At 52.7% G+C, this 12,029-nt stretch overlaps 1 protein-coding gene across 1 annotated transcript; it reads left to right on the top strand.

Moving 5' to 3' along the window:
• Positions 1–8,086: 8,086 nt before the first annotated feature.
• Positions 8,087–9,651, top strand: SIX6 (SIX homeobox 6). Its single transcript, XM_052694664.1, has 2 exons — positions 8,087–8,658; positions 9,451–9,651. The coding sequence occupies exons 1-2, from the start codon at positions 8,087–8,089 to the stop codon at positions 9,617–9,619; spliced, it is 741 nt and encodes a 246-aa protein (XP_052550624.1). The 3' UTR covers positions 9,620–9,651.
• The last annotated feature ends 2,378 nt before the right edge of the window (positions 9,652–12,029 follow it).

The raw sequence follows: 12,029 nt of genomic DNA, 5'->3' as shown, positions 1-12,029 counted from the left end.
GCATTCTTGGAAGGTGGGAAGAATGCAGTAAGAAACGCTCATGTACAAAAAGTGGAGCCTCTAGTCCAGCTGGTTTACTAAGCCTATCAACTGCAGTGATGGTAATGGAAAAGCTTCTTATCCATTCTGTACAGTCCTCCAGAAATAATTGCAAAGTACATTTGAATCAGAAAGTATGTGCATAAGTGGGATTAAAGACAGAACTAAAATGCAACAGAAAGCAGATTATTGCAAATTGATTCTTCTGTTTGTAGAGTGCTGCTACGTGCAGAAATTCAGTTCTGTTTTTTTAAACAGCTTGTACTCATGTCGCCCTCCTGAAAGGATGCAATCAGTACCTAATCAGAACATCCTGAACACGGGCAGTTAGCTCAGACACACTGAAACATGACTGTCCCACAGCAGCCTTCCCATGGGTGAACAAACACTTCCTTTGGCTGTGTGTAAAAAGTAAAGCCACAACCAATTGGCAATGGGGATGAGATCCTAATCCAAGATAAAGTGGAATAGAAAACAACTTCAGAATTGACTAAAGTGGCATTAAGATTGCATAGTGTAGCACTGAGACTGTGAAAACAGCAGGGAGGGAAGAGAAGAGAGCATTTAAAATGCTGGATGTTTGACAGAAATGAATTTGCCTAATACTTATGTGAGGATCAGGGCTACTAATCCAAGACACCGGATTAGAATAGGCAGTGATAAAAGCTCCAAGAAAGAGAGAACAGTTTTACCAAACATACATACAAGATTGGCACCCTAGTTACTGGTGCCTGGAAACAGCTAGCAACATTTTTAGCAAAATATTGAGAGAAAATGTCAGAAGTAATTCAAGCCAAAGCAAAACATTTCTGCTTTTGCAGGAACAAATAAAAGAAAATAATAAGTAACATATTAAGAACTAAAAATTACTTGGGAGCATATATTGAAGATCTGTCCAGTGTGCAGGATGCAAGATGAAACCCTCTCACTGCTGAATGATGTCTATCTGACCCTAAAATGTAGTTAAGCAGACACTGGTAGCTAACTATCCAAGGGAGGCACATGAATTCCTGGAAATCTGTATTGTCACTAAATGGGAGTCAAACAGCAAAGCATCAGGTGGAAAACCCTCGTGTTTGTTTACTCTTTCTCTAGAAACAGTTAAACAGTGCTTGTTAGCTCCTTCCCTGACAGTTCTTATAAAGCCTGCAAGAAAATGGGGCATACAAATAAGGTACAGAAATGGTGAAAAAAGAGTACAAACACTACTTTGAACATATAACAGCAAAGAATTTCTTCTCATTGTTGTATAAATCACAACAGCTTATTATTAAGATGACATATGTCATTTACTCCTTTAAAATAGTTATGATTAATTTTGTTCTGTGAATACTAATTAAAAAAAAAAGGAAAAACTGAACTAAAGATAGAGTTGCTTTCTTGTGTATTTTTTTACAGTTTGTTTAAAGAGTGAAATTGCAGAAAATGATAATGCTTCTGTAAGCATGTATACATAGAAGTATTTACTGTTCTAGATATTTTTTAAATTAAGTAACAAAACTGCAAATGACAAATTTCTGTTTGTAAATTCAAAGGCAGTGTGTTGCTGGTAGAAAGGGCTGAAATTTCACTGCATTGTTGATCTGTTAGGTGACTGCAGATTTTAAAACAGCCTGAAACAAAAGATGTTCAGGGTATGGCTGTACTAAAGACTGATTCTTGGCTTTACTGGAGAAAAGTAGCATTAAACCATTTGCCAACCTGGGGTGACAAATTCAAATGTTCTCACGTGGGGCTGTTATTTTTCTGATCCGAAAGAAGCACTACAGAGCAGAATCCTCAAACTTCTGCTACAGAAAAAAAAAAAAAAAGGCATTTTAGGGTCCTTTTCAAAAAGAAACTATAGATCACAGCCTTTAACAGGTAATGTAATAAAATTGACAGCTTATGACATTTTTCTGTATTTTAATGCTAATGTCTGAAAAATATACACTACACAGCAGTGAGTAAAAGAGCTTCAAACAGGAACAGATGATTTCTAATGGCTCTCTCAGCTTGAAGCTATCTGTGCTTTTTGGAACTCTACAAAAAATACATACATTAAGCATCTAGCCCTTTCATAACACCTAAATAAACTCAATTGTATAGGACTCAATTTAATGAATCATGGGACAGCACGGAGTCCAGAAACCAGAAAAACTTTCTGATTGTATGCTGTGTGTCTGCCTGCTATCTCAGCACTGACATTAATGCAATTCCTCATTACAGATTTACAGCTGTGGCTTCATATCCAGTCTGGCAAGGTGCTGCATTAACAGGTGATAAATACCCATACTCTAAGAAAAATTCCTTGCTTAAAATCACTTGCTCAGAGCTCAAACTACGCGGGCATCCTCTACAAATAGCTACCTAAAACAACTACTGGTTGTGTATTATTTTTATTTATATGACCCTTACTCTTCAAAATTCTGTCGTAACACTCAATTCTACACCTGCTACACAAAGCTATCAATTTCTGTTGGCTTTGTATAAACCATTTTAATTCCAGCAAAGCTCTTCTGATGATGAACTGTATCTCTCCTGTGATATTCGCTATCCTAAAGGACTCTCACCCAACTGGTTATTTAGTTCCTGGAATTTAGCTGAGTTCACATTTCTCTGCTAAAAGCAAGGCACACATCGCTGTTGTTCTCTCTTTGTGCTGTTACCCCTCTGCCCCTCTTCTGCTCCATCGTTTAAGCAATAAGACGTGAACTCTCCCAAGGTGAGAACCGCTGCTGTTGTCACTTCTTGCCACAGCATCGAAGCCCTCTCCTGACTGGTAACAAACCCACAAGTCTAGTGACTGTAACTGAGCGTGGTAGGGCTCTTCACTTCTGAATTCCCTGTTTCTAACTGGGTTTAAAGCACATCACCACTGTGTGCAGAGGCCTTCGTTAGCCAACGTCAACTCCTCATAAAGTTAAATATCCCCTTGATTGCAAAGCTTTCTGTAGTTGGGCAAATAAAGTTAAAATATATCACCGTGGATCACTCCTTAAATTCCTGGAAATAAATCAATCAATAAATGGCACTTTGACACCTCGGGGGCTGCAACAGAGCACCTCAAAATGGCCGCTGACGGTGTGAGGGTGTGTGAGGGGCCGCACGTTCGGGTCACCGACTCCCGCAAGGCGACCCTGCCCCGTTAGAAGCGCTGACGGAAGGGGAAGGGCCAGGAGAGCCACGACAGCCGTCCAGGGCCACAGCCGCTGTCGGGTGGAGGGGAGCAGAGGCGCGGGCACAGCCTCACTCCTTCAGCTTCTCCTCCGCCATCCCCAAGAGAAAAAAGGACGACCTATGGCACCTACCCCAGGAGAAGCCCCGCGCCCTGCTAAAGGCCCTTCCCAGCTCCTCGGGCTCCTCGCCCGCCTCCCTCACAGCGGCCCGCGCACCCCGAGCTGTGAGGCGAGAAAATGGCGGGGCGGTGCCTTCTCCCCTCAGCGCGGTTCGCCCCGCAGCAGCCCCGCGGCCGGAGCCGGGAGAGCAACCGCCTCTCCGAGAGCTTCGGGAGCGGCTGAAACGCGATGAGGATGCTCCACCTGGCGGGCAGAGCCGCGCAGCCCGGGGGGTTCTCTTCACACCAACGTTCCTGGTCTCTCAACGTCCGATGAGACGAGTTTGAAGACATTTCCAGAGCCAGCCCCGCGAGGAAAGCGCGCCCGGCTCAGCCCTGAGCCCGCTGTGCTGCCATCCCCGTGCCTTCACCTCAGACACTAAACCGCCTCACGGCTTCCCATCCTGGTGCTTCACCCGAACGCATCCATTCCCCTCGTTGCTTGCTGCATTACGTTCTATAAGCGGTTTGGAGGCAGCTCTCGTCCCCACCCTGGGACGATATGTAATATTTGAAGGATTGTTTTGTGCGCTTCCAAAGGCACAAAATGCTTTGACGCCTCTCGGTTCCAACCTCCCCCGGTAGGGAACGCCTTTTCGCGTTTCCTAAGGGAAAAAGGTGTGAATGAGGAACTTTTCACAGAGAAAACAAGAGCCAGCAGAAACTCCTGTCTTTATTTCAACGCTTTGTTTCCTTTTGTTCGAATTGTCAGAGAAAACCCGGATGGGAACCAGAGACCTGGAGCAGAGCGGAGGCGTACAGCGAGTCTCCCCCCACACACACACACACACACCTTGTTTTTAGGGACCTTTTGGTCCTTCTGATGGCTATGAGTGCTTTAAGCGAGCACTCAGCCTGCTCTCTCTCGCCTAATACTGAGCAGATTACAGCCTTAAGCACAGCTCTTTTGGGGGAAGAAACGGAAGGAGCGGTAAACGATGTTTCACGGGCACAGCGATTGGGATAAGGATAGGGATAAGAATAAGGATGGGGATGGGGATAGGGATAGGGATAGGGATAGGGATAGGGATAGGGATAAAGACGAGCATTAAGAAAGGTACCGAGGGCAGCACCCCCCAACCGCTCAGCCCTGGGCTGAACATCCCCGCTCCCCTCGCGGCGTGGGATAACCGCTTCTCCGCGCTTCCCGGAGCATCAGCACCGAGCCCAAGCCCTCGAAAATCCCGGCTGGCTCCGCAGGTACCCGCCCCAGGGACTGCGTGCACTCAGGCAACGCCGCTTAGCATCGCTTAATGAACTTCCACATCTCCCTCAATCCTATCGAGACCTCTAAAGTGGGGTTTCTCCTTCCCGGGAGGGGATTTGTTAATGCAATACTTAACGCCAATCAAAGGCTTAAAAAATGTATTCGCACCTCTGCTGCGTGCCAAACTGCTTCTACATAAACGATCCCGGGGGGAGGACGGTGCTGGGATCCGACGGGGCACGGGGTGGCTCCTGGAGCCGATGCTAGAGGGCTCCGCTGGCCCCGGGCCGCATGGCACGGCCCTTACGGCAGGCAGTGTTTTTGCCGATTTATTTTTTGAAGTGCAGTTTTATTCCTTCTTCTCCAGTGGGCTCATCCCTGAAGGGCTAACCCCGCACCCTACTGCTCCCCCGTAGCGGATGGCAGAGCCGTGGCCCGGCTGAAGGTGGCCATCATTGCCGGCTGATAATGGCACGAGGAACGCCTGTAGTTATTATGTAAGGTGGGAAAACGCTTCCGAAGCCCTCGGCTCCCAAAATGGGGCCGGCACCCGGCCGTGTCCCAGGGCTGCGGCAGCGGTCACCCCTTAGAAGTTAACGAGGGGCTGCTGGGCGCTGCCCGGTGTTGGCTGTTCTTCCCACCCCCAGCAGAACCAGCGTGGTGGGGAACAAAGGCTGGGAGTTGGGGGGCAGCCCCCCGCCCCGCGAGCGGCTCTCGCTGTTTCTAATGAGGATTCATTTATTTAGCCTGCAGTGCTGGCTTTCATTGTGGAGCCAGTCTCGCTCTGTCTACAGTCATTAGGTTGCAGCCCGGTTATTCCCCCACCAGATCATGCGCACGCTTAAAAATTAATTAATTAATTAATTTTAGCTGCAGTATATTATTAATCGTCATATTGCCGATCTGAATGTGCTCCCCATCCGCACAGCATTGCCGCCTTCACCTCTCTGAGAAAGTCTCAGGGCTGTTCCCACCAGCCGCGTCCGGGGGTGCTCCAAGGAAGCCCCGTGCTCACCCCGAGCAGCTTCGGGGCTTTTATCCCTCCCGACAGGGCTATGTGGGACCTCCCTGAGCTGTTCAGTTGAAGTTTTTCCCCATTCCATCGGGCGTGGATGGGGCGGATGGGACAAACATCAGTGTTTGAACCTCAGCAGTGTTTACAGATGTTATTTTCCCTTTCTCCCGTTTTTCCTTTCTTTTTCGCTTTGTGGACCCAACCCGGGTCCACAAAGCGAAGCTGCAGCGTCCCTCGTTTATTCTTCAAGTTTCTGCGGAGCGTCTCTGAACCGGAGAGTTCTGCGTGTGCTTTTCTGTCTCCCCGGCTCTGTCGGATTCTATGAAAATGAGCAGTATTGAAAGCTGCTCCATCCCGCTAGCTGTGAGCCTCACATAAATGATGTAAATGGCTCCGAGGGTTTTTTTCAAGTGAACTGTGTAGATCTGTGAAAATAATATCAGGGTTTTCCGTCAGAATGAGCTTAGCACTGTACTGAGGCGTACCATAATCTGACCCGACACCTCCGACCATCTGCGCTATCTATCTGCCTTCTGATTTACCAAATCTTCACGAGCAAAAGACAAATTGTACTTGATACTAAAGGAAAGAGGCGAGCCCAGTGCGGCTCCGTTCTGCGGGGAGATGGATGATGGGGGGAAACGGGAATCTGCTTAATTTTGGGCAACCGACAAAGGAGGAGAGAAAGAAAAACAGCACAGTGATAGTAATAAAATATTAAATTAATAAAAAAAAAAAAAAAAGAAAAAAGAAAGGAAAAGGAGAGAGGAAAGTCAACAAGACATCGAATCATGGAAGCATTCCTTTGACAAGTGTTCCAGAAAAAAAAAAAAAAAACATCGCAAGGAACATATTGAGCTTATTTCCCAATAGACGCTGCCTTTCCGAGCGTGGCCCCTCACGTTCCCGGAAGGGCATCGCCGCTGAGCCGCGAGGTACGGAATGAAGAACGCGGCCCCGTGATTTGGTGCCTCCGCTCGAAGCCGCGCTCCGCGCTGCTGCCGTCCCCGCTCCGCTCCCAGCGCTGGCAGGAGGAAGCCGCGGGGAAGGGCTACCTCGGGGTGATCAATATTGCAAAAGATTCCTGAAATCTGCTTCGAGTCGCCGTCCTGACCTAGCGATGACTTCTCACTCCCCGCCGCTGTTCTCTGCGTCTGTTCAGGGCCACTCAGCCGAAAACAATACGGTTTTAAATGTTAGGGGGGGAAATAAAATGATAAAGCTTTAATAGGGCAGAGAAGGGCGCTGAGCCCTTTGCAGATATTTCCTCGTAGTAACAGAGACGGGAAGTCACTGATAAGGGGAGACGAGGGGCAGTTTTTCCCTAAATCTCAGCCCCTCCTGCACTGCTCTACCCGCATCCATTGTCAGCGGCGCCCCCGGCAGCGCTTCTACAACGCAGCAGCCGATCTCTGTGCGATCCCTCCGCACTGCTCCATCCCGCAGAGCCCCGAGCTCCGGCTGTGCAGCACCGCGCCCGGCCCTGGGTCCCCTTGCCGCCCTCCTGTGCCCCGCTCCCTCCGTCTTTCCATCAGCACCGGGGCCCGGTTCTCTGTTCAGCGCTTTCCCACTCTGCCCGTGGGACCCCAGTGAGGGGGATGGGGACCCCCGGAACTTGATGGGGACCCTCCGAAAGGGACGGAGACCCCCGACAGCTGACAAGAACGTACGGGAGTGGCACGGGGACCCTTGGGAGCAGGACGAGGAGCCCTGGCAGCGGGGCGGAGACCCGCTGAACAGAGACGGAGAGCACTGGAGCGAGTGGGGAACCCCGAGAGCTGAACGGGAACCCTCGGGGACGGGACAGGGACCCCCGAGAGTGGCACCGGGACCCCCGAGAGCGAGACGGATACCCCCGGAGCCGGCCGGGATCCCCGGGGCTGGACGGGGGCCCCACGGAACGGGTCGGGGACACCCAGGAGAGAGTCGGGGACCCCCCCGGGACCAGGGCGGGAACCCCTGGGAGCGGGGCGGGGACCCGGCCCGGGGCAGCGGGAGCTGCGGCTGCCGGGGAGGTGCCCCAGGCTCAGCGGCGCTGCCCGCCGCCGTGATTGGCAGCGGCTGACAGTGAGTGGCAGCCCCGCCATGGAAACCCGGAGCCAATCTGCCGAGCCCGGCAGCGAATCAGCCTCTCCCGCTGCAGCACGGCGGTGGCGGCGAGAAGCCGGGGTTGTGCCTTTTCTTTTTTCCCTTTTTATTTTTTTCCCATTTTTCTTTCTTTCTTTTTTTTTTTTTTTTTTCCTTCCCTTTCCCTTCCCTCCCTCCCCCCACGCCCACCCTCCCCCCTTCCCTTCATCCTCCTCCTCCTTGCCCCTACCCACCGCCCCCAGTCGCCGCCGAGCGCTCCCCGTCGCCTCTCCGCCCCGCGCCGCCCTCCGGCCGCAGCTCCCTCTCTCCGCCGGCTCCGGGCGAGGCAGAAGCGGGGCTCGGGGCGGCCGCCGGGGCCGCTGCCCGCTTCCCCGCCGCGGGGCTGTGCGAGCCGGCGGCGGGGGGCATCGGAGCCGCCTCCATGTTCCAGCTGCCCATCCTCAATTTCAGCCCGCAGCAGGTGGCCGGGGTATGCGAGACCCTGGAGGAAAGCGGGGACATTGAGCGCCTGGGGCGCTTCCTGTGGTCCCTGCCCGTGGCCCCGGCGGCTTGCGAAGCGCTCAACAAGAACGAGTCGGTGCTGAGAGCCCGGGCCATCGTGGCCTTCCACACGGGGAACTACAGAGAGCTCTACCATATCCTGGAGAACCACAAGTTCACCAAGGAGTCCCACGGCAAGCTGCAAGCCCTGTGGCTGGAAGCGCACTACCAGGAGGCGGAGAAGCTGCGGGGCCGACCCTTGGGGCCGGTGGACAAATACCGGGTGAGGAAGAAGTTCCCTCTGCCGCGCACCATCTGGGACGGCGAGCAGAAGACGCATTGCTTCAAGGAGCGGACGAGGCATTTGCTGAGGGAGTGGTACCTGCAGGACCCTTACCCCAACCCCAGCAAAAAGAGGGAACTGGCTCAGGCCACGGGACTTACCCCCACGCAGGTGGGCAACTGGTTCAAAAACCGCAGGCAAAGGGACAGGGCGGCGGCCGCCAAGAACAGGTAGGTGCTGCCCGACCGCAGGGCTGGCGGCCGTGGGGCCGGGAAGGGTTCGGCCCGACGGGCAGAGCCTCGGGACGGTCCTGTAAGGGCACAGCAGCGAGGGAAAGCGGGAGCAGAGGGAAAACTTGACAGCTTCGTTTCTTTTATTATCATTATCATCATCGCCATCATCATTCCTTTTAAAATATATTATTTATTTTATTTGTATTTTTATCCCGGCTCGGGCAGCCCCCGTGTGCTCTGCAGCTCGGATTGACCCGCACAGAGCAGGGCCGTGGGATCCGATGGGGCGGGCAGAGCCCCCCGGAACCATGCCTGGACACACGGACACCTCGTTCACTGTGTCTGTCTGTCCGGAGCAGGGCCAGCGATGCGGCCCAATATCCCCACTGTGCGCTAATTCTTGGAGCCAACACAACAGCGCTCCTTAGGTCACTTTTTGATGGTTTTTTTTCCTTCCTCTTTTCTCTCTCTCTCTCTTTTTTTTTTCTTTTCATTTTAACCTGGCACAATCAGGCAGGCGGTGAAGCGAGCGGCTCCCTCCGGTACTCAGTCCTGCACGAGCCTGGGGGAGAAAGAGGCAACCTTGTCACCTGCCACATCGGGGCGGTGGCTTTTACGGCACCCCCAAAGCAGGGAGAAAAGCCCGAAAGCCTCTGCGTGGGCTCAGCAGTAGGGCCGGGCTGGGCAGCCGGGCTGGGAGGGGCCGCTGCCCATCGGGGAAGGGGCTGCAGGATGGCAGGGGTGCTCCGTGTGCCCCCCGGTGACGCTCGGTGTGCCGCTTCCTTGCAGGCTACAGCAGCAGGTCCTAGCGCAGGGCTCGGGGCGACCGCTGCAAGCGGAGGAGGAGAGCGGAGGGGAGGCGGGGGGGGCGGCCTCCAGCCCAGCCGTCAGCCTCTCCAGCAAAGCGGCCACCTCCGCCATCTCCATCACATCCAGCGACAGTGAATGTGACATCTGACACCGAGCGCCATGACGAAACGGGGGGAGCTCCCCAGTGCCTACCGCTGCGCCCGGAGCCGGGCTACGGAACCCCCCCCCGAGCCGCCGGACCCGCAGAGAACTGCATTAAAACCCGTGAGAAACAAAACAAAACAAAACAAAATCGTTGTCGCCTTTATTTTCGAGGATTCGTAGAATTCATGCCTGAAAAAAGGAAAGAAAGAAAGAAAGAAAGAAAGAAAGAAAGAAAGAAAGAAAGAAAGAAAGAAAGAAAGAAAGAAAGAAAGAAAGAAAGAAAGAAAGAAAGAAAGAAAGAAAGAAAGAAAGAAAGAAGGAAAAGGGGGGAAAAGAAAAAAAAACAGGAAAAAAAGGAAGAAAAAAAAGGAAAAAATATGGAAAATGTTTAAAAAAAAGAAAGAAAAGAAAAGAAAAGAAAAGAAAAGAAAAGAAAAGAAAAGAAAAGAAAAGAAAAGAAAAGAAAAGAAAAGAAAAGAAAAGAAAAGAAAAGAGAAAAGAATGCCAACTGCAAAATGCCCAGGCGCCCATATCCAGAGGGGGGGAGGCTCCGTGTGGAACAGGCGCTGTTCTCGTGGCTGGGTTCCGCTTTACTTTAAAGGGGTTTTTATATATATATATATAATGTTTATTTACTTATTTAAGGGATGGCGATGGTAGATTTTTTTCTATTATTATTATTATTAATTTTTTTTTTTTTTTTTTGGCTTGTTCTCTATGTGCACAGGTGACTTGTAGAGCATGTGCAGGACGAAAAGTGTATGAAGCAGCCTAAAAACCGTAATAAAATATTTGGTGAACGACCTTCGGATCTGCTTTCAAATGGCAGCTTACGGCCCCGGGCCCGGCGGTCCCCGCAGCGCAGCTCCGGCAGCCGCGGGCACTTCGGAACCAAAGAGCCGCGTCCCGACACGGGGTGAAGTGTCGGCAATGGGGGGTCGGGAGGGTCGGGATGAGGCGAGGGGAGCGGCCGTAGGAGGATGCGGTGCGCGGGGAAAGGAGAGAGGAGGCAGCGCTGCGGTCTCTCGGGTTAGAGATTTCGGGGGATTTCATGGGAAGGAATGGGGAAAAGGGGGGAGAAAAAACGAGGAGAGGAGAAAGAAGGGGAAATCGTGCCGAGGCGGGGACGCCGGGCTTCCTCCCCGGTGAGTGCAAAGAGGATGGAAATGAGCAGCCCCGTGCCCGGGCAGGGTCGGATCGGGGCGAAGTGACCCCAAATCCCAGCGCCGTGGGGTCCCCCCTTCTGTTTGACGGCTGTTTTTTTCGGCAGGAAAGCAAACGGCGGCTCCGAGGAGCGGGCTAAGCTTTCACCCTCAGCAGAAGGATTTTATATTATACAGTTTGACATTGATCTTTAAATCGCCTGAGCTGTGCTTTTTTTGTCCGCTCGCTCTCATCGCGTTCGCCGCCGTGTCCTCGCCGAGCCTCCCGCTAAGCTGCTTCCTCGCCGCCTTCCTCAGCCCGAGCCCGGCACCGCCCGGGGGGCACCGCCGCTTCACGGCTCCGTTTCGAGGCGATGTTCCTTTGCCCCTCCGCCCGCACCGCAGTGCCGCCGTCTCCCCGCAGCCGCCTTCGGTCGGCTCCGTGCGTGAGAGCCGCTTTTCCCAAGGACGGGGCCGGCTCCAGGTATTGCCGAGCTGCTTTCAAATCCCTTCCCGAGCCCCGGTTTTCCCCGCCGGGTGACATCGGCGCATCCCGGTTTGGGGAACGGGCCCAGGGCTGAGACTCCCAGCTCCGCGTAGGGCTCTCCTTGCAGCCCACGGGGCTGCGCCCGGTTCCACCCTGCCGTGATCAGAGCCTGGCACCGCGTTTTGCCTTCCTCGGGATTTTCCTTTTTGGCCGATAGGAGCCGAACGGAGCGGCCATCGATGGGCTTCTTAGCCGGGAGTTTGGGGGAAAGCGAAAAAAAAATCCTGATTTCACCCCTAGAATGGAATCGACTGAAGCACAGCGCAGTTAATTCATTATTTTATATAAATATAATTATTTCTTTTCCGAAGGAATAGGCGCAGCGCGTCGTGGTTTCTCCCTTGGCTTCTGCGGACGTAGCAGTTGTAGCGCCTGGTTGCGAGGAATTAACCCTTTCCAAAAGGCATATAAAGAAGGAGATAATTCTATGAACCCACACAGCCTGCCTCCCTGGTTTAGAACTCCTTCCTAGCTACAAAAACCGGGATTTAGGCTCTGGGCAGAGGCGACTGTTCGATGTTTTCCGACAAAGGGTTGAAATGCCACCAGAGCTGCACGGTGCGCTCCGAGGGTCCCCTCAGATGTCCGAACCCACGGATGGGAGCGCGGGGGCCCGAGCAGCGCCCGGCCCCTCTTACACCTTCCAGGCCCCAGTTTCCCCCTCCGGAGCCCTGTTTCGCTTCTACGACCCTCGGAGGAAAACCATACATGTTTTTCCCCTCTGC

This window comes from Tympanuchus pallidicinctus, unplaced genomic scaffold, assembly GCF_026119805.1.
Source record: "Tympanuchus pallidicinctus isolate F22 unplaced genomic scaffold, pur_lepc_1.0 scaffold3, whole genome shotgun sequence".
In the NCBI taxonomy this organism is placed as follows: Eukaryota; Metazoa; Chordata; class Aves; order Galliformes; family Phasianidae; genus Tympanuchus; species Tympanuchus pallidicinctus.
This window is presented reverse-complemented; position numbering and strand designations above follow the sequence as displayed.

What these genes read in the sequence shown, in the direction of transcription:
- SIX6 (XM_052694664.1), top strand. Translation starts at nt 8,087, where the DNA reads ATGTTCCAGCTGCCCATCCTCAATTTCAGCCCGCAGCAGGTGGCCGGG. An exon ending in GCGGCGGCCGCCAAGAACAG is followed by an intron (nt 8,659 to 9,450) that starts GTAGGTGCTGCC and finishes GCTTCCTTGCAG; the next exon opens with GCTACAGCAGCAGGTCCTAG.